General features: G+C 47.1%; 1 protein-coding gene across 1 annotated transcript; it reads right to left on the bottom strand.

The window, feature by feature from the left end:
• Positions 1-10,262: 10,262 nt before the first annotated feature.
• LOC115149498 (tubulin alpha-8 chain-like) lies at positions 10,263-13,306 on the bottom strand. The gene is made up of 5 exons (XM_029692428.1): positions 13,288-13,306; positions 13,147-13,202; positions 12,586-12,808; positions 12,159-12,307; positions 10,263-11,957 (listed from the first exon to the last, which is right to left on the bottom strand). The coding sequence occupies exons 2-5, from the start codon at positions 13,147-13,149 to the stop codon at positions 10,986-10,988; spliced, it is 1,347 nt and encodes a 448-aa protein (XP_029548288.1). The 5' UTR covers positions 13,150-13,202; positions 13,288-13,306; the 3' UTR covers positions 10,263-10,985.
• Positions 13,307-20,206: the final 6,900 nt, after the last annotated feature.

Raw genomic sequence — 20,206 nt, 5'->3', positions numbered from 1 at the left:
GTGTCAAAACTGTTGCAATTTGCAATATTTTGCTTAAAGAGTAAATGCTGCTGAAAAGCAACTAATCCCTTTGATGTGGCATCGATATGAGTCAGAAACATGTATTCTAGTGTCAAAATTCACTACAAAGTGTAAGTAGGACAATTTTGGTCTTGTCTAAAACAAAGTTTGGAACCTCAGTGCATTACAATGAGTAAATTAAAGTAAGGCTTGGATTACTAATTATGTTAACAAATCATATTGCCAAACTCCCATCTTCAAATCGCCCCTCCACTTCCCTTCATTGAATGGGGCTCTGTTGTGTCATCGCCCCCAATGCATTCAAAGGAAGGCAGACCTATATTGATTGACCATGTCTCCACAACCAAAGTTACATGTTTTGAATGCCCTGCGGAAGGACCTTAGTTTGCGGAATAGGTGATTGGTGTTCGTTGGTCCCAAAGTCTGCACCAGTAACGTTAACTTGGTGTGGTGGTGGTGGGTATAACCAGAGATACTGGAATATAATTTTTTATTTATTTATTTTATTTCACCTTTATTTAACCAGGTAGGCAAGTTGAGAACAAGTTCTCATTTACAATTGCGACCTGGCCAAGATAAAGCAAAGCAGTTCGACAACATACAAAAACACAGAGTTACACATGGAGTAAAACAACATACAATCAATGATACAGTAGAAAGAAATAAGACTATATACAATGTGAGCAAATGATGTGAGATAAGGGAGGTAAAGGCAAAAAAGGCCATGGTGGCAAATTAAATAAAGTATAGCAAGTAAAACACTGGAATGGTAGATTTGTAATTTGAAGAAAGTTCAAAGTTCAAATATAAATAATATGGTGCAAAGGAGCAAAATAATAAATAAATACAGTAGGGGAAGAGGTAGTAGGAGGAGTTGGCTTTGGGGGTGACCAGAGAGATATACCTGCTGGAGCGTGTGCTACAAGTGGGTGCTGCTATGGTGACCAGTGAGCGGAGATAAGGGGGGACTTTACCTAGCAGGGTCTTGTAGATGACCTGGAGCCAATGTGTTTGGCGACGATTATGAAGCGAAGGCCAGCCAAAGAGAGCGTACAGGTTGCAGTGGTGGGTAGTATATGGGGCTTTGGTGACAAAACGGATGGCACTGTGATAGACTGCATCCAGCTTGTTGACTAGGGTATTGGAGGCTATTTTGTGAATGACATCGCCGAAGTCGAGGATTGGTAGGATGGTCAGTTTTACGAGGGTATGTTTGGCACCATGAGTGAAGGATGCTTTGTTGCGAAATAGGAAGCCAATTGTAGATTTAACTTTGGATTGGAGATGATTGATGTGAGTCTGGAAGGAGAGTTTACAGTCTAACCAGACACCTAGGTATTTGTAGTTGTCCACAAATTCTAAGTCAGAACCGTCCAGAGAAGTGATGCTGGACAGGCGGGCAGGTGCAGGCAGCGATCGGTTGAAGAGCATGCATTTAGTTTTACTTGTATTTAGGAGCAGGTGGAGACCACGGAAGGAGAGTTGTATGGCATTGAAGCTCGTCTGGAGGGTTGTTAACGCAGTGTCCAAAGAAGGGCCAGAAGTATACAGAATGGTGTCGTCTGCGTAGAGGTGGATCAGAGATTCACCAGCAGCAAGAGCGACATCATTGATGTATACAGAGAAAAGAGTTGGCCCAAGAATTGAACCCTGTGGTACCCCCATAGAGACTGCCAGAGGTCCGGACAGCAGGCCCTCCGATAATGACCTCTCTTGTGTAATTTAGCTAACAACATTAGATAACCAGCAAAATGTTATGTAGGTAGCTTTCTTTTGATAAGCAAGGCAGGTTATCTAACTTTAGCTAGCGAGGCAGGCTAGATAACGTTTTTAGCAAAGACAGTACAGCTTAGCTAGCCTGCCTCGCTAGCTAACGTTAGCTAGCCTGCTTCGCTAGCCAGTAGGGTAAAGTACTTAAGTAAAATACTTTAAAGTACTACTTAAGTCATTTTTTTGTGGTAGCTGTACTTTACTATTTATTTGACAAATTTTACTTTTACTTCACCACATCCCTAAAGAAAATAGTGTACTTTTTACTCTTTACATTTTCCCTGACACCCAAAAGTACTCGTTACATTTTGAATGCTTAGCAAGATAGGAAAATGGTCCCATTCACGCACTTATCAAGAATACAACCCTTGTCCTCCCTACTGCCTCTGATCTGGCAGACTCACTAAACACAAATGCTTGGTTTGTAAATTATGTCTGAGTGTCTCTCTGGCTATCGATAAATAAATTAAATTATGCCGCCTGGTTTGCTTAATATAAGTAATTTGACATTTTTGATACTTAAATATATTTTAGCAATTACATTTACTTTTTTACTTAAGTATATTTAAAACCAAATACTTTTAGACTTTTACTCAAGTAGTATTCTACTGGGTGACTTTTACTTGAGTCATTTTATATTAAGGTATTGTAATGACTGGACTAGATCATAAAGGAACAATTGTCCACGCCACTCCGCCAACCACCAGGATGCCCGGCATCAGAACATTCCAGGCATTCCCATGATTGGCAGATAGCAGGTTGATTGGCATGTCGGACCCCGCGAATACTGGGTAGTGGTAAGTACAACACAACCAACTAATAGCCTAACACATAACACACGGGTCACTACACAGCCCCCCACCACAAAGTCCCTCGTCCCCGAGGGAACAAACAAAGTCTCTGAAGCGACCCGGAGGTTTCCTTTGCTTTCGTGGCCGTGATTGTCACAGAGTGTCCAGATGTGAAACATGGGGCTCCATCCGTGGCAGGGAGCTGCCCCTCTGGGACCCAGGGGATGAAGGCAGGGATATGGGGGACAAGGATGCGGGAACGGGGAATACAGTCCGTGGCTCTGGGGAACCACACGGTGACACAGGGAGGGAGACTGTTGTCTGGAGCCTTGTCTGCGGCGCCTGGGGGTGGGTGCTTGGGGAATGTCATTGCCAGAGAGGGGAATTGTGGGGGTCCCGGGGGTTTGGGGAGAAGAGGCCCCTCTGTATGGGGCTAAACTGTCCCGGGAGCAGTGCCACCTGCTTACCGAGGAAGCTGAACCCGGTAAACAACCTCCCCTACCCTCTCCAGGATGCTGCAGGGTCGCGCCCAGTGACTGTCCAACTTGGGGCATCTGACTTTTTTTCTTAGGGTGCTGTAGACCCAGACCAGCTCCCCAGCCACAAAGTGCCTTCCCCGGGTGTGCACGTCATAGTTCCTCTTCTGCCTCACACCTGCATTCACCAGCTGCTCTCTGGCGAAGGTGTGGGCTGTCTCCAGGCGGTCCTGAAGTCTCCAGGCATACTTCGGTCCCGGGGGAACATGAGGGCTATCCAGGGGCCGACCAAACGCCATCTCCGCAGGGGTGCGGATCTCTCTCCCCAGCATGAGGAGGGCAGGCGTGCAGGAGGTGGAGTCTTGGACAGTGGAGCGGCATGCCATGAGGACCATAGGCAGGTGCTTGTCCCAGTCACGCTGGTGTTTGGCAGAGACGATGGCCAACTGCTGACCAAGCGTTTTGTCAAAGTGCTCCACAAGGCCATCACTTTGCGGATGGAGAGGAGTAGTGCGGGTCTTGTGCATACCCAGCCTCTCACACATGGTGGCGAACACACAGGACTCAAAGTTTCTGCCTTGGTCGCTGTGGATGGACTCCGCAGCTCCAAACATGCTGAACATTCCCGCTGTCAGGGCTGTCGATGATGGTCTCTGCCTCCTGGTCAGGCAGAGCATAGGCCTCGGGCCATTTTGTGAAATAGTCCATGGCCGTGAGCACCCAGCTGTTTCCACTGTCTGTGGTGGGGAACGGCCCAACTACATCCACTCCCACCCTCTCCATGGGTGCCCCCACTGGGAACTGTTGGAGCTGAGCATGAGAGCGGCCTGGGGGGCCCTTTCTCGCTGTGCAGTCCTCCACAACCCTCTTGTGTTGCCCGCAGTAAAAGCCTTGACGGAGGCGGTGGAGTGTTTTTGTGACCCCAAAGTGTCCAATCCCCCCCCCCCGAGTACTCTGGAGCACAGCCTCCCACAAGTGCTTTTGAGATCACCACCTGCCACCTCTCCTCTCCCATAGCTGACTCCTTCCATGCCTGCTGTAGCACGCCATCAGCCAGCCGCAGTCTCTCAAACTTTGACCATAACTCTTTGGTCGGGAGTGTGAGCGCTGTCACCTTTTCCCACGGTGGCCTCACCTGCGCCTCTACCCACTGTAGCACTGGCTGTAGGTCTGTGTCCCGTCCATGCTGCTGCCCCCATTCGGCCACGTCGACAGTCTGCAGCTCACAGCAGACAGACCCGCTCGCCCGACACACTGTGGCACAGACCCCCTCCTCTGCACACAGCGCTCTCTCCCGTCCCTCTCTCCGCTCACAGTGGCGGCAGCCGTCTGCAGTACAGGGCCGACGGGACATGGCGTCTGCGTTGGAGTGGCATGCCCCTGTCCTGTGCACCACTGTGAAGTCATACGGCTGAAGCTCCTCCAACCAGCGTGCCAACTACCCCTCTGGCTCTCTGGAAGACATGAGCCACTGGAGCGCAGAGTGGTCAGTCCTCACAGTAAAGGGCAGGTCACCCAGGTAGTACTTGAAGTGTTTGATGGAAGCCACAACAGCCAGGAGCTCCCGCCGGGTGACACAGTAGCGGCGCTCATGTTTGTCAAATGTTTTTCTGAAGTACACCACCACTCTCTCCCCCTCTGGCCCAACTGGGCCAGCACCCCACCCATGCCCACATTACTCACATCTGTGTCCAGGATAAAGGGTAAGGTGAGGTCAGGGGGGTGAGCACGGGGGCCTCGATCAGTGCACGTTTGAGGGTGTTGAAGGCCTCCTCACACTCCACTGTCCAAGTGCAAGCCTTGTCCTTCGGCAGCAGGCGGTTCAGGGGAGCAGCAACGCTTGAGAAGCCCCGTACAAACCTCCGGTAGTACGAGGCCAGGCCCAGGAAGCTGTTCAGCTGACGCTGGTTGGTGGGGGTGGGCCAGTCTCGGACAGCCCCCCACCTTGTCCTCCATGGTGCTGATCCCCTCTTTACCCACTCGGTGGCCCAAGAAGGACACCTCTCTCCTCATGAAGTGGCACTTCTCGGCGTGGAGCTTCAGACCTGCGGCAGCCACCCGCTCCAGCACACGCCGTAGCGCCACCAGGGCTGACTGGAAGGAGCTGCCATGGGACAGGATGTCATCGAGGTATACCAGACACTGCTGTCGGGGGATGCCATCCAGCACCCTGTCCATTAAACGCTCAAAAGTAGATGGAGCGTTGCACAGGCCGAAGCACAGGACCTTAAAACCTCTTTGGGCTAGGGGGCAGTATTTTCACATCCGGATAAAAAGCGTGCCCAACGTAAACTGCCTGTTACTCAGGCCCAGAAGCTAGGATATGCATATAATTGGATATGCATATAATAATCTAAAGTTTCTAAAACTGTTAGAATAATGTCTATGAGAGTAACAGAACTGATATGGCAGGCGAAACCCCGAGGACAAACCATCCATCATGTTTATTATGAAGCGACGTCCTCCCAGATTGCAGTTCCTAGGGCTTCCACTAGATGTCAACAGTCTCTAGAAAGAGTTTCAGGCTGGTTTTTGGACAAATGAGCTAGAAGTGGTAGTTTTTCTAAGTGGCTCCCATTTTGGCTGTAGTGTTCTTTGTTATTTATCTCCGGTAATGAACATACTATTCTCCGTCTTAAATTGTATCATTTGTTTACATATTAGAGTGCCTAAGGTTTGATTATAAACGTTGTTTGACTTGTTTGGGTAAGTTTATTGGTAACGTTTGGGATTCATTTTATATGCATTTTGAAGGAGGGTTGAAATATGTTTTTCATGCTTTTGTATGCGGGGCGCTGTCCTCAGATAATCGCATGGTGTGCTTTCGCCGTAAAGCCTTTTTGAAATCTGACACAGCGGCTGGATTAACAAGAAGTTAAGCTTTATTTTGATGTATAACACTTGTATTTTCATGAATGTTAAATATTTATATTTATGTAATTTGAATTTCACGCTCTGCAATTTCACGTTTCATGTTGTCGAGGTGGGTTGCTAGCGGAACGCCTGCGCTAGAAAGGTTAAACTGCCAGTGTCCTCTGTTAGTGGAGAACACAGTTTTGGCTCTGGCCTCTGGGGAGAGGGCCACCTGCCAGTAGCCACTGCAGAGGTCTAGTGAGGAGAACCAGGAGGACCCCCTAACCAGGTCTACCGACTCATCGATACGTGGTATGGGGTATGAGTCGTTCCTGGTTACCTCATTCAGCCGCCTGTAATCCGCACAGAACCTCAGCTTCCCCCCTTCTTAGAAACCATGACGACTGGCGCCGCCCAGGGGCTATCTGAGGGCTCGATGAAGTCTGCCTACTGCATCTCCAACACAGCCTTGTCTGCCGCCTCCTGGCGTGCCAGCGGGATACGGTAGGGACGCATCTTGATGGGTCGAGCATCACCTGTGTCGATCTCATGCTGCACCAGATGAGTCTTACTCACTTCTTCCTCACTCAGCGCAAAGCTGTCTCTGAATTCAAACAGCAACTGCCACAACCGTTCCTGCTGCTCAGGGTCAAGACCAACACAGTTCCTCCCCCATATCTCCCTCACTGCAGACAGTGTCCTCTCCTCTCCCATCTGGGGTAGCTGGGCTGGGGGGGGTGCGGCCCGGGCTCACGGAGGGATTTGTCATGGAGGTAGCTGGGGGAATGTAACACACAGCCATAGGTGACAGAGGGGCTGGGGAAAAAGTTACACACAGATGTGGGGTAGGGGGCAGCCATGAGTCTCTGCTGCTTTAACTGTTGGAGTAAAGGGTTTGTTGGGTTGAGTGAATGTGACATTAGGTGGGGCCATGGTGACTGCCGGCCCTCCCTGGAAGCTCAGTGTGTCCCCATTTAGGTCTAACTGGCAGCCTGTGCTCCTAAGAAAGTCCAACCCCAGGATACAAGGGTCCTGCACAGCCGCCACCCACACAGGATGACGCACAGACCTGCCCCCTACTGTCATTTGGCACAGACCTGCCCCCTACATTTGGTCCTCCATTTCACCCGTCTCCTCAAGTTTCTTTTTTGTGAAGAAGAAGGATGGAGGTCTGCGCCCGTGCATTGATTATCAAGGTCTCAATAAAATCACAGTGGGGTACAGTTACCCGCTACGGCGATTGAGTTAATGCACTGGGTGAGCTTTTTAACCAAACTGGATCTCAGGAGTGCGTACAACCTGGTGTGTATCAGAGAGGGAGACGAGTGGAAGACGACTACCTCAGGGCATTTATGAGTACCTCGTCATGCCGTACGGGTTGAAGAATGCTCCATCAGTCTTCCAATCTTTTGTAGATTAGATTTTCAGGGACCTGCAGGGGCAGGGTGTATATCGTGTATACCTTTATTTAGCTAGGCAAGTCAGTTAAGAACAAATTCTTATTTTCAATGATGGCCTAGGAACAGTGGGTTAACTGCCTTGTTCAGGGGCAGAACAACAGATTTGTACCTTGTCAGCTCGGGGATTTGAGCTTGCAACCTTTCAGTTACTAGCCCAATACTCTAACCACTAGGCTACCCTGCTGCCCCATATACGTCAAGGCTGAGAAATGCCTGTTCTTTCAGCAGTCCGTCTCCTTTGGGTATCGCCTATCCACGTCAGGAGTGGAAATGGAAAGTGACCGCATTGCAGCCGTGCGTAATTGGCCGACTCCCACCACGGTGAAGGAGGTGCAGCGATTTTTAGGGTTTGCCAACTACTACTGGAGGTTTATCCGGGGTTTTGGTCAGGTAGCTGCTCCCATTACCTCACTGCTGAAGGGGGGTCCGGTGCGCTTGCAGTGGTCGGCTGGGGCGGACAGGGCTTTTAGGCAACTGAAGGCTCTGTTTACCTTGGTTCCTGTTTTGGCTCATCCGGATCCGTCTTTGCAATTCATAGTGGAGGTGGACACGTCTGAGGCTGGGATAGGAGCTGTGCTCTCTCAGCGCTTGGGTAAGCCACCTAAGCTCCGCCCCTGTACCTTCTTCTCTAAGAAGCTCAGCCCGGTGGAGCGAAACTATGATGTGGGGGACCGGGAGCTGTTGGCTGTCGTCAAGGCTTTGAAGGTGTGGAGACATTGGCTTGAGGGGGCTAAACACCCTTTTCTCATCTGGACTGACCACCGCAATCTGGAGTACATCCGGGAGGCGAGGAGACAGAATTTTGTGTTTACCCATTTTGTGTTTACCCTCTCTTACAGACCAGACTCCCAGAACGTTAAGGCAGACGCACTGTCCCGGCTGTATGACACAGAGGAGCGGTCCATAGATTCTACTCCCATAATCCCAGCCTCTTGTTTGGTGGCACCGGTAGTGTGGGAGCTGGATGCGGACATTGAGCGGGCGTCACGTGCAGAGCCCGTTCCCCCTCAGTGTCCAGCTGGGGCGTCTGTACGTTCCGTCTGCTGTCCGCGACTGATTGATCTACTGGGCTCACAAGTCACCCTCCTCTCGTCATCCTGGGATCGGTCGGACGATGCGCTGTCTTAGTGGGAAATACTGGTGGCCCACTTCAGCTAAGGATGTGAGGGTTTATGTTTCCTCCTGCTCAGTGTGCGCCCAGTGCAAGGCTCCTAGACACCTACCCAGAGGTAAGTTACAACCCTTACCCGTTCCACAACAGCCGTGGTCGCACTTGTCGGTGGATTTCCTAACCGATCTTCCTCCTTCACAAGGTAACACCACGATCCTGGACGTTGTGGATCGTTTTTCTAAGTCCTGTCGTCTCCTCCCTTTGCCCGGTCTCCCTACGGCCCTACAGACTGCGGAGGCTCTGTTTACACACGTCTTCCGACACTACGGCGTGCCTGAGGATATAGTGTCTGATCGGGGCCCCCAGTTTACATCAAGAGTCTGGAAGGCATTCATGGAACGTCTGGGGGTCTCAGTCAGCCTTACCTCGGGTTTTTACCCTGAGATTAACAGGCAGGTGGAGAGAGTTAACCAGGATGTGGGTAGGTTTCTGAGGTCTTATTGCCAGGACCGGCCGGGGGAGTGGTCGGCGTTCGTTCCCTGGGCAGAGATGGCCCAGAACTCACTCTGCCACTCTTCCACTAACCTCTCTCCTTTTCAGTGTGTGTTGGGGTATCAGCCGGTTCTGGCTCCTTGGCATCAGAGTCAGACCGAGGCTCCTGCGGTAGGACGACTGGTTCCGGCGCGCGGAGGAAACCTGGGACACCGCTCACATCCACCTTCAGCGCACCGTACGGCACCAGAAAGTTGGCGCAGACCGTCACCGCAGTGAGGCCCCAGTGGTCGCACTGGGGGACAGGGTCTGGCTCTCAACCCGAAACCTGCCCCTCCGCCTGCTCTGCCGGAAGCTGGGTCTGCAGTTTGTGGGGCCGTTTAAAGTCCTGAGGAGAGTGAACAAGGTATGTTATATGTTAAAGCTTCCCCTCCATTACCGCATTAACCCCTTGTTGCATGTCTCTCCTCAGACCGGTCCGCTTCAGGAGGCAGAGTTGTGGGAGATTCCTCCGCCCCCTCTGGACATTGAGGGGGCCCCAGCGTACTCCGTTCGATCCATCCTGGATTCAAGACGTCGGGCGAGGGGCCTTCAGTACCTTGTGGACTGGGTGGGGTACGGTCCGGAGGAGAGATGCTGGGTTCCGGTGGAGGATGTGTTGGATCGTTGCTGCGAGAGTTCCATCGTCTCCATCCAGATCGCTATGCGGGTCATCCCCGAGGAGCCGCGCTTCGGGGGGGTGGGTACTGTCACGACTTCTACCGAAGTCGATGCCCCTCCTTGTCCAGGTGGTGCTCGGCCGTCAACAGTCTTCTAGCCATCATTGATCCATTTTTCATTGGTTTTGTCTTGTCTTCCTTCACACCTGGTTCCAATCCCATTAATTACATGTGTTTCCCCTCGTGTTCGTTCATTTTGTATAGGTGTGCGACCGGCATGTTTATTTTTATGTTGGTTTCTTGGAGTTTGTTTTAAACTACTCCAGTTACACCAATTTGGTTTCTCCTAACTTCCCTGCCACCTACACACACAAACTTATTTGGTATTACGCGAAGGGTTTATTCTACATGGACCAGTTACTTTTGGAAGTTATCAAAACTGTTCAGAATAGTTACATCAATTCAATAACTGCATTCTCATTATGCTGTAGGCTACCAACCTATTGAAAGCTTCCACCGGCATCTCGCCATACATCTGTAGTTAAGCTTAACCTGCAGGAAGTTTAAGTGGGAGGAAACTACTGCGGGCAAGGCTAACAGATGGTAAGGACACACCCAAGCCAACTCAGTCATGGCCAACATTCCCTTTAATTGTTTTCGGCACAGAGAAATGTCAGGTCTCAGCGCAAACTTGAACATTGTGAAAATTCTGGTTCACGTTTAGTGTGGACAGGCTGTACCCACTTTAAGTTAAGTGGCCATGTAGGCCTACCACTTAAATGCATCCCACAACATTTTAATATGGAAATAGCGGTTCTGTAATTCAGCCAACAGTAGCAGAAAATGTGTGGTGCTCTTTAGGTCAACACTCCATGAGACTTGAAAACAGAGGGCTTGACATTAACCGGTTAATACACTTATCCTTCTGACAAGGTGACTGAAAATGTGTGTGAGGTAAGCAACCACTTTAAAATAAAATGCATTATTCCCATAACATTTGAGAATCAGACATGCTACCCTCTGGGTACTTAAATAAGCTAAGTTTCAAAATACAACACTGACACTAAGACGGACTAGAAATTAGCTATAACTGGGCTAATAACTCAAACTAGCGAAGAATTTAAACAAAGGTGGCTACATGCAGCACTTGCTTTGATCTGCAGGTGAAATTCCCCTTTAAATAACACCATCTCCCACAAAGCTTAACTAACCCAGCAACCTAGTTACAACCACATGCCAACCAAGCCACCTTAAAAAAAGCAAATGGCACAGCAATTTATGAAAATTACAACTCAAAACACTTGTTTTTATTAGACATTACTGTAGACCAAAAATGTACTGTCAAACAGGATTTAGTATTCTTCGTCCTCACAGGCATCCCCAGAGTCTGCTCCCACCTCCTCATAGTCCTTCTCCAGAGCAGCCATATCCTCTCTGGCCTCAGCGAACTCCCCCTCTTCCATGCCCTCACCCACGTACCAGTGCACGAAGGCTCTCTTGGCATACATCAGGTCAAACTTGTGGTCCAGACGACTCCAAGCCTCAGCGATGGCTGTGGTATTACTCAGCATGCACACAGCCCTCTGGACCTTGGCCTGGTCTCCTCCAGGAACCACCGTAGGGGGCTGGTAGTTGATCCCCACCTTGAACCCAGTGGGACACCAATCCACAAACTGGATGCTGCGCCGGGTCTTGATGCTGGCGATGGCTGCGTTGACGTCTTTGGGAACCACGTCGCCACGGTACAGCAAGCAGCAGGCCATGTACTTGCCGCGTCTGGGATCACACTTCACCATTTGGTTAGCCGGCTCAAAGCAGGCGTTGGTGATCTCAGGGACAGAGAGCTGCTCGTGGTAGGCCTTTTCTGCTGAGATGATGGGGGCATAGGTGACCAGGGGAAAGTGGATACGGGGGTAAGGCACAAGGTTGGTCTGGAACTCTGTTAGGTCTACGTTGAGCGCTCCATCGAAGCGCAGGGAGGCTGTGATGGAGGAAACAATCTGGGCGATGAGGCGGTTCAGGTTGGTGTAAGACGGCCGCTCCACTCCCAGGTTACGCTTGCAGATGTCAAAGATGGCCTCGTTGTCCACCATGAACGAGCAGTCAGAGTGCTCCAGGGTGGTGTGGGTGGTCAGGATGGAGTTGTAGGGCTCCACCACTGCTGTGGACACCTGGGGAGCAGGGTAGATTGAGAACTCTAGTTTGGACTTCTTGCCATAATCCACAGACAGGCATTCCATCAACAGGGCCCCAAAGCCAGAGCCGGTCCCTCCTCCAAAACTATGGAAGATGAGGAACCCTTGTAGTCCAGTGCATTGGTCAGCCTGAAGACAGAAGACATGGGATCATTAGTAATTCACCCAATGTTGGAACGTCCTAAGATTTTAAACTAAACATTCAGCAGTAAAACAAATTATTTTGATGTTATGATAGTTGAGCCAAGCTAACCAGTCAATGGTACCAATTTAAATGATCTAAAAATGGATGGTAAACAGCAGTGGCCCTTTAAACATTCAGCAGCTCACCATTTTGCGCATCCTGTCCATGACAGAGTCCACAATCTCCTTGCCGATGGTGTAATGGCCACGAGCGTAGTTATTGGCAGCGTCTTCCTTGCCACTGATGAGTTGTTCAGGGTGATACAGCTGACGATAGTGACCGTTCCTGATCTCATCTACAACAAAATCATTGACAAACAATATAAAGGCAATGTTATACCACAGGACAGCACAGCATCATATGCTACAAACACTGAATCATTACAAAATGCATACCATGAACTGTTTCCCCATTTGGGGCAGACAGAGCCTGGTCCCAGATCTGTTTGTGCAGTCTTCAAAACTCTTTAAGGTCATTCAATGACAGTGAACATAGGAGTTAGCAAAACCACAAACAGATCTGGGACCAGGTTAGGACAGACCACCACTATACATGCAGCTTGCTCTTCCTCACCAATGACAGTGGGCTCCAGATCTAAGAAGATGGCCCTGGGAACATATTTCCCAGCCCCAGTCTCACTGAAGAAGGTGCCAAACGATGAGTCAGTCAATTGAGGAGCAGTGTTCTCATGGATAGTCCCATCTGGCTGGAAGCCATGCTCCAGACAATACAACTCCCAGCATGCATTGCCCATCTGGACTCCTGCTTGGCCAATGTGGACAGAAATGCACTCCCTCTGTCAAGAAAAAAATAAACACTCCTTAGGCCAACAATAATCATTTTGAAAAGTCAGAGAGAATGGTATGAACTGCTATCAAGTTGTGAGTGTAAGGCCAGTCACTGGAGAGGAGAAATCACTCCACCAAAGAGCAGTCCCAGTACAGCACACAAGCTGGGAGGAGAAGCAACATTGACTGCCAACAAGACCCATTTTAATTCAACTCCTTGTCTACTTTAATTACATGTAACTTCTACAGTAACTGTTTATAGTATAGGAAGAAGGGGGGGGGGGGGGGGGGGGGGGGGAGTACAATGCCAAAGAAAAACCCAGTCAACTAATGAAAAAGTACTTACCATTATTTTTTTTTGCAGTCGTAGGATAGGTGTCTTTTTTGAGGAATTAGTTAAAGCTGTTAAAGTTTCACACACATAGTTAAAGTAAGTCACAAGAGGGTTTACGTAAATTTTCCACATCAACTTAACCTACACACTCACCTTCGAACACATTCAATGGCAAGTTCTCTCATGTGCCCAGTTTATATAGCATCAGGTATAGTAGGTGTGGCTTTCAATTAACCTTTGAAAGGGGAAGTGTCTGTTTTATAACGATCTTGGCCTAGTAGTTTTCAAATAATTCTAGAATATAGAAATTACAATGTTGTATTGCATGGTTGTCATATTTTTTAAACGAAGCCCATAAATACACTTTGTTGTCATGTTAACAGAACATGATGAAACTATAGAACCAATCAAACATTTTTTTCTCCACGGACCCAATTTACCGTGAACAGGAGCGATGATCCACTTTGGCAAATATTATCTATAATATTGACAAGATAGCCGAGTTATTTCCACTCTAACAATGGAAATACAAGTCCTCAATCATTGAAGGCATGCGAGATCATGTGGGGCCATTCTAGCCAATGAGAGGACAGATAGTTGTGTGAACAACAAAGTCATTTTTCTCAAAGTTTATGGAATGTCACGTGCATCCACTTATATCAGTGCATTTGTAACAGCCTAAACATTACAAAACTTCTATTGGATCAAATAAGCCTTGCGTAATTTGACAGTCTCTCACAGACCTCCATACAAAAAGATCTTATCTCACGCGGACAGATTTTGGACGAGTAAAACCTCTCTTCCTCTCTTCCTCTCTGACTTTGGTCGTTGATATCAGTTGTGACCAATGATTTATACACTAAATGACTGCTCTTGACACTCCCCCACCATTGTAACAAATATTCTGGAAGCTAATAAAAATCAATTTATTAATGTTTACATTAGTTTTTGCCACGTGTATTATATTACAGACACCTTAATGGATGTATATTGTTGTCTCCCTTCTTGCCCTTTGTGTTGTTGACTGTGCCCAATAATGTTTGTACCATGTTTTGTGCTGCTACCATGTTGTGTTGCTACCATGTTGTTGTAATATTGTGTTGCTACCATGCTGTGTTGTCATGTGTTGCTGCCTTGCTATGTTGTTGTCTTGGGTCTCTCTTTATGTAGTGTTGTGTTGTCTCTCTTGTTGTGATGTGTGCTTTGTCCTATATTTATATTGTATTTATTTAACTTTTTTAATCCCAGGCCCCCGTCCCCGCAGGAGGCCTTTTGCCTTTTGGTAGGCCGTCATTGTAAATAAGAATTTGTTCTTGACTGACTTGCTTAGTTAAATAAAGGTTAAAAAAATGGATTGTTTTTAAATGATATTATGTGTGCTAAACATAAAAATGAAAATGTAAAAATATAAAAATATTTTCCAATGGAGGACTGTTCATACAGGGGAGAGCCAATATGGCCGACCGGTGGCTTCATAGCCACTCATGGGCCAATACATAGCATCAGCAATCCATTATTTTTATAAATAATTGGTTGTGACCTATGACGCACAGTATATTGCCTCGTTAAAAACAACTGGGATCTCGGACATCTCCGACTTTAGTGCGTTCAAGACAACTGGGAACTCGGAAAAAGATGAGCTCTGACTGGGAAAAATAGTTTTGAACGGTCATCCAACTCGCAATTCCAACTCGGGAACATGGGCCTCGTTCTAGAGCGCCGACTCTCCGATCTGAAGATCACTGAAAGTCATGATTTGTTCTCGTATTTTTCAGAGTTCCCAGTTGTCTTGAACGCACCAACAACAAAAAAAAAGATTGTGGTTGAGACCAGTGATGTATAGAAACCCTGGGTTGCTGATGCAATGTATTGCCAATCAGAGTATATGAACATAGTTGAGTGGTGTGAAATCTCGGTACTCAAAATCACAATATAACCAACACCCATCTATTTTTGTGACTACCTGGACCTACTATTTGGTTATGAAGTATTGAAACCAAACCATATGATTTAAATAAACATGAAAAGGTGACTGTAAGAAGCAAACATCATTTCAAATAGACTACATTTCATATTAAACAGCATATAAACACTGAATAGTTCAGGGTCCAGACAGGGAGCCTAAGAAGGAACGGAAATGAATTATTTAGGCTATATCGTTTCAATTATTTCAAGGATATAGCCTACAAAGAAATACATTGTGAAGCATTTGCAAGTCCGGCACAATTGACTGGGGTAGGGACATAAAGCGCTCAGCATTTAAACAACATTTTGTTCTATTAAATCATTATAGTCTATAAATTGTTCATATAAACTGTGACTTACTTAGAATTAAATACAAATTCAACGAAAAATGCCTTATAAGCCTCAGTCTACAGTGCCTTTGTATTCCTTTTATAGAAGCACGAGTTTGGCCAGAGTCTGTAGCTTCAGGCTCATGCGATGGTGCTTGGTTAGCAGGCCAGCAGTGGAGAATGTCCTCTCCGCCTTGCAGAGTCACTGGGGATGCTAGCCAACCTTTGGGCCAATCTTGCCAGGCTGGGTAGAGATGCAGAGTTGTTTTTGAAATGTTCTGTAGGTAGGTCTACAAAAAAGTAACTTCCAGTCGTAGCTGTACTCCTCGAATCAGAACCCTTGCTATCTGGGATGCCCATTGAAGTAGAAATGTAAAATGGTAAAGGTAAGGGTTAAGGTTAGGGTTAGGTAAGAGTTATAGGTAAGGGAAGGGGAGGGGTTAAGGTTAGGGTTAGGTAAGAGTTATAGGTAAGGGAAGGGGAGGGGTTAAGGTTAGGGTTAGGTAAGAGTTATAGGTAAGGGAAGGGGAGGGGTTAAGGTTAGGGTTAGGTAAGAGTTATAGGTAAGGGAAGGGGAGGGGTTAAGGTTAGGGTTAGGTAAGAGTTATAGGTAAGGGAAGGGGAGGGGTTAAGGTTAGGGTTTACGGTAGGGACGTCCCAAGGATACCGGCTAGCACTAACCGATTAACATTTGGGGTGGTCAAAATTGTCAATATTGTAAAAATGAATGAAAACAAAACTGTGCTTTTTGGTCTTAATTTAAGGTTAGGGTTAGCATAAGGTTAGCAGTGTGGCTAGGGTTAAGGTTAGGTTTAAAATCAGATTTTAGAGAAATTGTAGAGACAATATTATGACTTTGTGGATGTGGTAACTACTGACAACCCAACTTAGGCAGTCTAATTGTGCTTTCAAGACAACTCTGAACTCTGAAGAAAAAAAACTAGGTAAAATCATGACGTCAGTGATAACAGGTCAGAAAGTCAGAGCTCTACGACCATGCCCGAGTTTCCGAGTTGGAATTCCGAGTTGGATGACAGTTCAAAGCGAATTTCAGAGTCTGAGTTTTTTTAACTTCCCAGTTGTTTTGAACGCACCGAAGTCCATGGGTAGGAGATTTCCGAGTTCTGAGTTGTTTTGAACACGACATAACCTTAATCAAAGATGGTGGATAAATGAAGATAGTTCACTCAGGCCGTTTACTACTGAAAAAAAATAGGTCAGTTCCGGTCTACTTAACTAGGTGTCTCCCATAGACACCAATGCATTAGCTGCTGGATCTGGCCTACTTAGTTAATTAGGAGACTCAATTGCGTACTCCTTGTGTTCTCTCTCCTCACCTTCTTCTGAAAACCCATTGGAGGTGAAGGTCAGAGGGGCGGGACCTCTGGCTTTTTCATCCAATGGGGTTTGAGAAGGAGGTGAGGAGAGAGGACACAAGGATTATGCAATTGAAATTCTCACATTGACTTTCATTGATCCCCCAAAAATGTAAAACATTAGCGAGCGGGGTGTCTCGCTTCCTCTTCTGTCTCTGCCTTATGTCACTTTCACATCATGTTGGGAACTCTGAAATATCCAACTTGCTAACCTAGGCGGAAGAGTCAGATTCCACATTTTCCACTTGGGAGGTACCAGAATCAACCAATAGGAAGCTCTAGGTAAATAACTTAGGTTAATTTTAATTCAGAGGTCTCCAGACATGGCATTAACCCTTTTTTTCAAACCGTTTTCAATTTCACTTCAATGGTGTCACGTCCTGACCAGTAATAGGGGTTATTTGTATTGTAGTTTGGTCAGGACGTGGCAGGGGGTATTTGTTTTATGTGGTTCGGGGTGGTTGGTTGTTTAGAAAGGTGTTTGATTTATTATTTCCGGGTTTTGGGCTATGTTATATGTTTTGTAATTCTATGTTAATTCTAGTATTAGTATTTCTTTGTTTAGGTCAATGGGTGTTGGACTCTCAATTGGAGGCAGGTGTTTCCTAGTTGCCTCTGATTGAGAGTCCTATATATAGGTATGTGTTTGTAGTTTGTGGGAGATTGTGCTAGGTATAGCCTGAATGCCTTACCGGCCTGGTATTCGTCAGTGTGTTTTGTGTACATGTTTATTTTGGTTCTCCTTCTTTGCCAATTCAAGAAAAGAAGATGAGTGCACATAACCCTGCTGCGTTTTGGTCCGACAATGATTTTTCTTTATCGTCTGACGAAGAAGAATGTGACAAATGGGGTGATGTCAGAGTTGGGACGTCTCAAGGATGCTGTTTAGACTTTTCTGCTGATTTTGTGCTGTCACAGAACAATGAGCCAAATGTTTCACCGGATGCAGGGGTGCAATTTTCACTGGGGGGGGGGGGACATGTCCCACCCACATTCTGAAATTGCATTTTTGTCCCCACCCCCAGTTTTATCATTGAAAAATGATAAAACACGTCAACGGTGTGCTTTAGGACCATGCGGATGCCACCAAGCGGTTGAGTAGGCTGTTTGGAGGGTTTATCCAACTGGATTTAAAATAATTACAAAATGACAAACGTTATGTCCCCCCTACTTCTAAAACCAAAGATGAGCCTGTGACCGGATGTACAAATCTGAAGCATCCAGTTGCCATTTCCACTCTCCACCAAATATGTTCTAGTGGTTAGAGCGTTGGACTAGTAACCGAAAGGGTGCAAGATTGAATCCCCGAGCGGACAAGCTAAAAATCTGTCATTCTGCCCCTGAACAAGGCACTTAACCCACTGTTCCCCAGTAGGCCGTCATTGTAGATAAGAATTGGTTCTTAACTGACCTGCCTAGTTAAATAAAGGTTAAAAAAATATATATATAAAAAAATATGGTGATGAGAGGAAGTCCCAAAGTAGAAGACGGAGCGAGATGGATTTTGGCAGACATTCTGCACATTTTCTCATCAATGAAACATTTGATCTCAATACAGTTTTCTGTTCCCAAAACTAAAATCTGTTTCGAACAGAGTGGACTAAGTTTTGTAGACCTTACCCTTTGCCAAACTTTTAGAAAATGTCATTGTTTAGAAGAAGATATGCAACTACATGCTAGAATGCACCAATAGGATCTCGCTAGCTCGTGCTTGGCTCTGCCCACTTCCTTGCTTGTTCTGCCCACTATGATTAATTTGCTCCCATTGGAAACAACAGGCTGTTGGGAGAATCTAGCTGTTTGTTTACTGTGTGGATGCATGTTGGCTATTTTTTATTTTATTTTATTTAACCTTTATTTAACTAGGCAAGTCAGTTAAGAACAAATTCTTATTTACAATGGTGGAAAAGGAAAATGGAAAAAAGCCTCCTTCCAAAAGTAAAAAGGCCTCCTGCGGGATTAAAAATACAAATAAATAAAATATAAATATAGGACAAAACACACCATAGTACCCTCAAAGCTCATCACTAAGCTAAGGACCCTGGGACTAAACACCTCCCTATGCAACTGGATCCTGGACTTCCTGACGGGCCGCCCCCAGGTGGTAAGGGTAGGTATCAACACATCTGCCACGCTGATCCTCAACACTGGAGCTCCCCAGGGGTGCGTGCTCAGTCCCCTCCTGTACTCCCTGTTCACCCACGACTGCATGGCCAGGCACGACTCCAACACCATCATTAAGTTTGCTGACGACACAACAGTGGCAGGCCTGATCACCGACAACGACGAGACAGCCTATAGGGAGGAGGTCAGAGACCTGGCCGGGTGCTGCCAGAATAACAACCTCTCTCTCAACATAACCAAGACAAAGGAGATGATTGTGGACTACAGGAAAAGGAGGACCGAGCACGCCCCCATTGTCATCAACGGGGCTGTAGTGGAGCAGGTTGAGAGCTTCAAATTCCTTGGTGTCCACATCACCAACAAACTAGAATGGTCCAAACCCACCAAGACAGTTGTGAAGAGGGCACGACAAAGCCTATTCTCCCTCAGGAAACTAAAAAGATTTGGCATGGGTCCTGAGATCCTCAAAAGGTTCTACAGCTGCAACATCGAGAGCATCCTGACTGGTTGCATCACTGCCTGGTATGGTAATTGCTCGGCCTCTGGCCGCAAGGCACTACAGAGGGTAGTGCGTACAGCCCAGTACATCACTGGGGCTAAGCTGCCTGCCATCCAGGACCTCTAAACCAGGCGGTGTCAGAGGAAGGCCATAAAAATTGTCAAAGACCCCAGCCACCCCAGTCATAGACTGTTCTCTCTACTACCGCATGGCAAGCGGTACCGGAGTGCCAAGTCAAAAAGGCTTCGTAACAGCATAGTCACTTTAACTATACATTCATGTACATACTACCTCAATCAGCCTGACTAACCGGTGTCTGTATGTAGCCTTGCTACTTTTACAGCCTCGCTACTGTATATAGCCTGTCTTTTTACTGTTGTTTTATTTCTTACCTATTGTTCACCTAACACCTTTTTTGCACTATTGGTTAGAGCCTGTAAGTAAGCATTTCACAGTAAGGTCTGTTGTATTCGGCACACGTGACAAATCAACATTGATTTACAGTCATTTAGCAGATTACAGTCATTTAGCAGACGCTCTTATCCAGAGCGACTTACAAATCGGTGCATTCACCTTATGATATCCAGTGGAACAACCACTTTACAATAGTGCATCTAAATCTTTTGGGGGGGAGGGGGGGTTAGAAGGATTACTTTATCCTATCCCAGGTATTCCTTAAAGAGGTGGGGTTTCAGGTGTCTCCGGAAGGTGGTGATTGACTCCGCTGTCCTGGCGTCGTGAGGGAGCTTGTTCCACCATTGGGGTGCCAGAGCAGCGAA

The sequence above is a fragment of the Salmo trutta genome, chromosome 15, assembly GCF_901001165.1.
Source record: "Salmo trutta chromosome 15, fSalTru1.1, whole genome shotgun sequence".
Classification (NCBI taxonomy): Eukaryota; Metazoa; Chordata; class Actinopteri; order Salmoniformes; family Salmonidae; genus Salmo; species Salmo trutta.
Note: the sequence above shows the minus strand (reverse complement) of the source record. Positions and strands in the feature narration are given on the sequence as shown.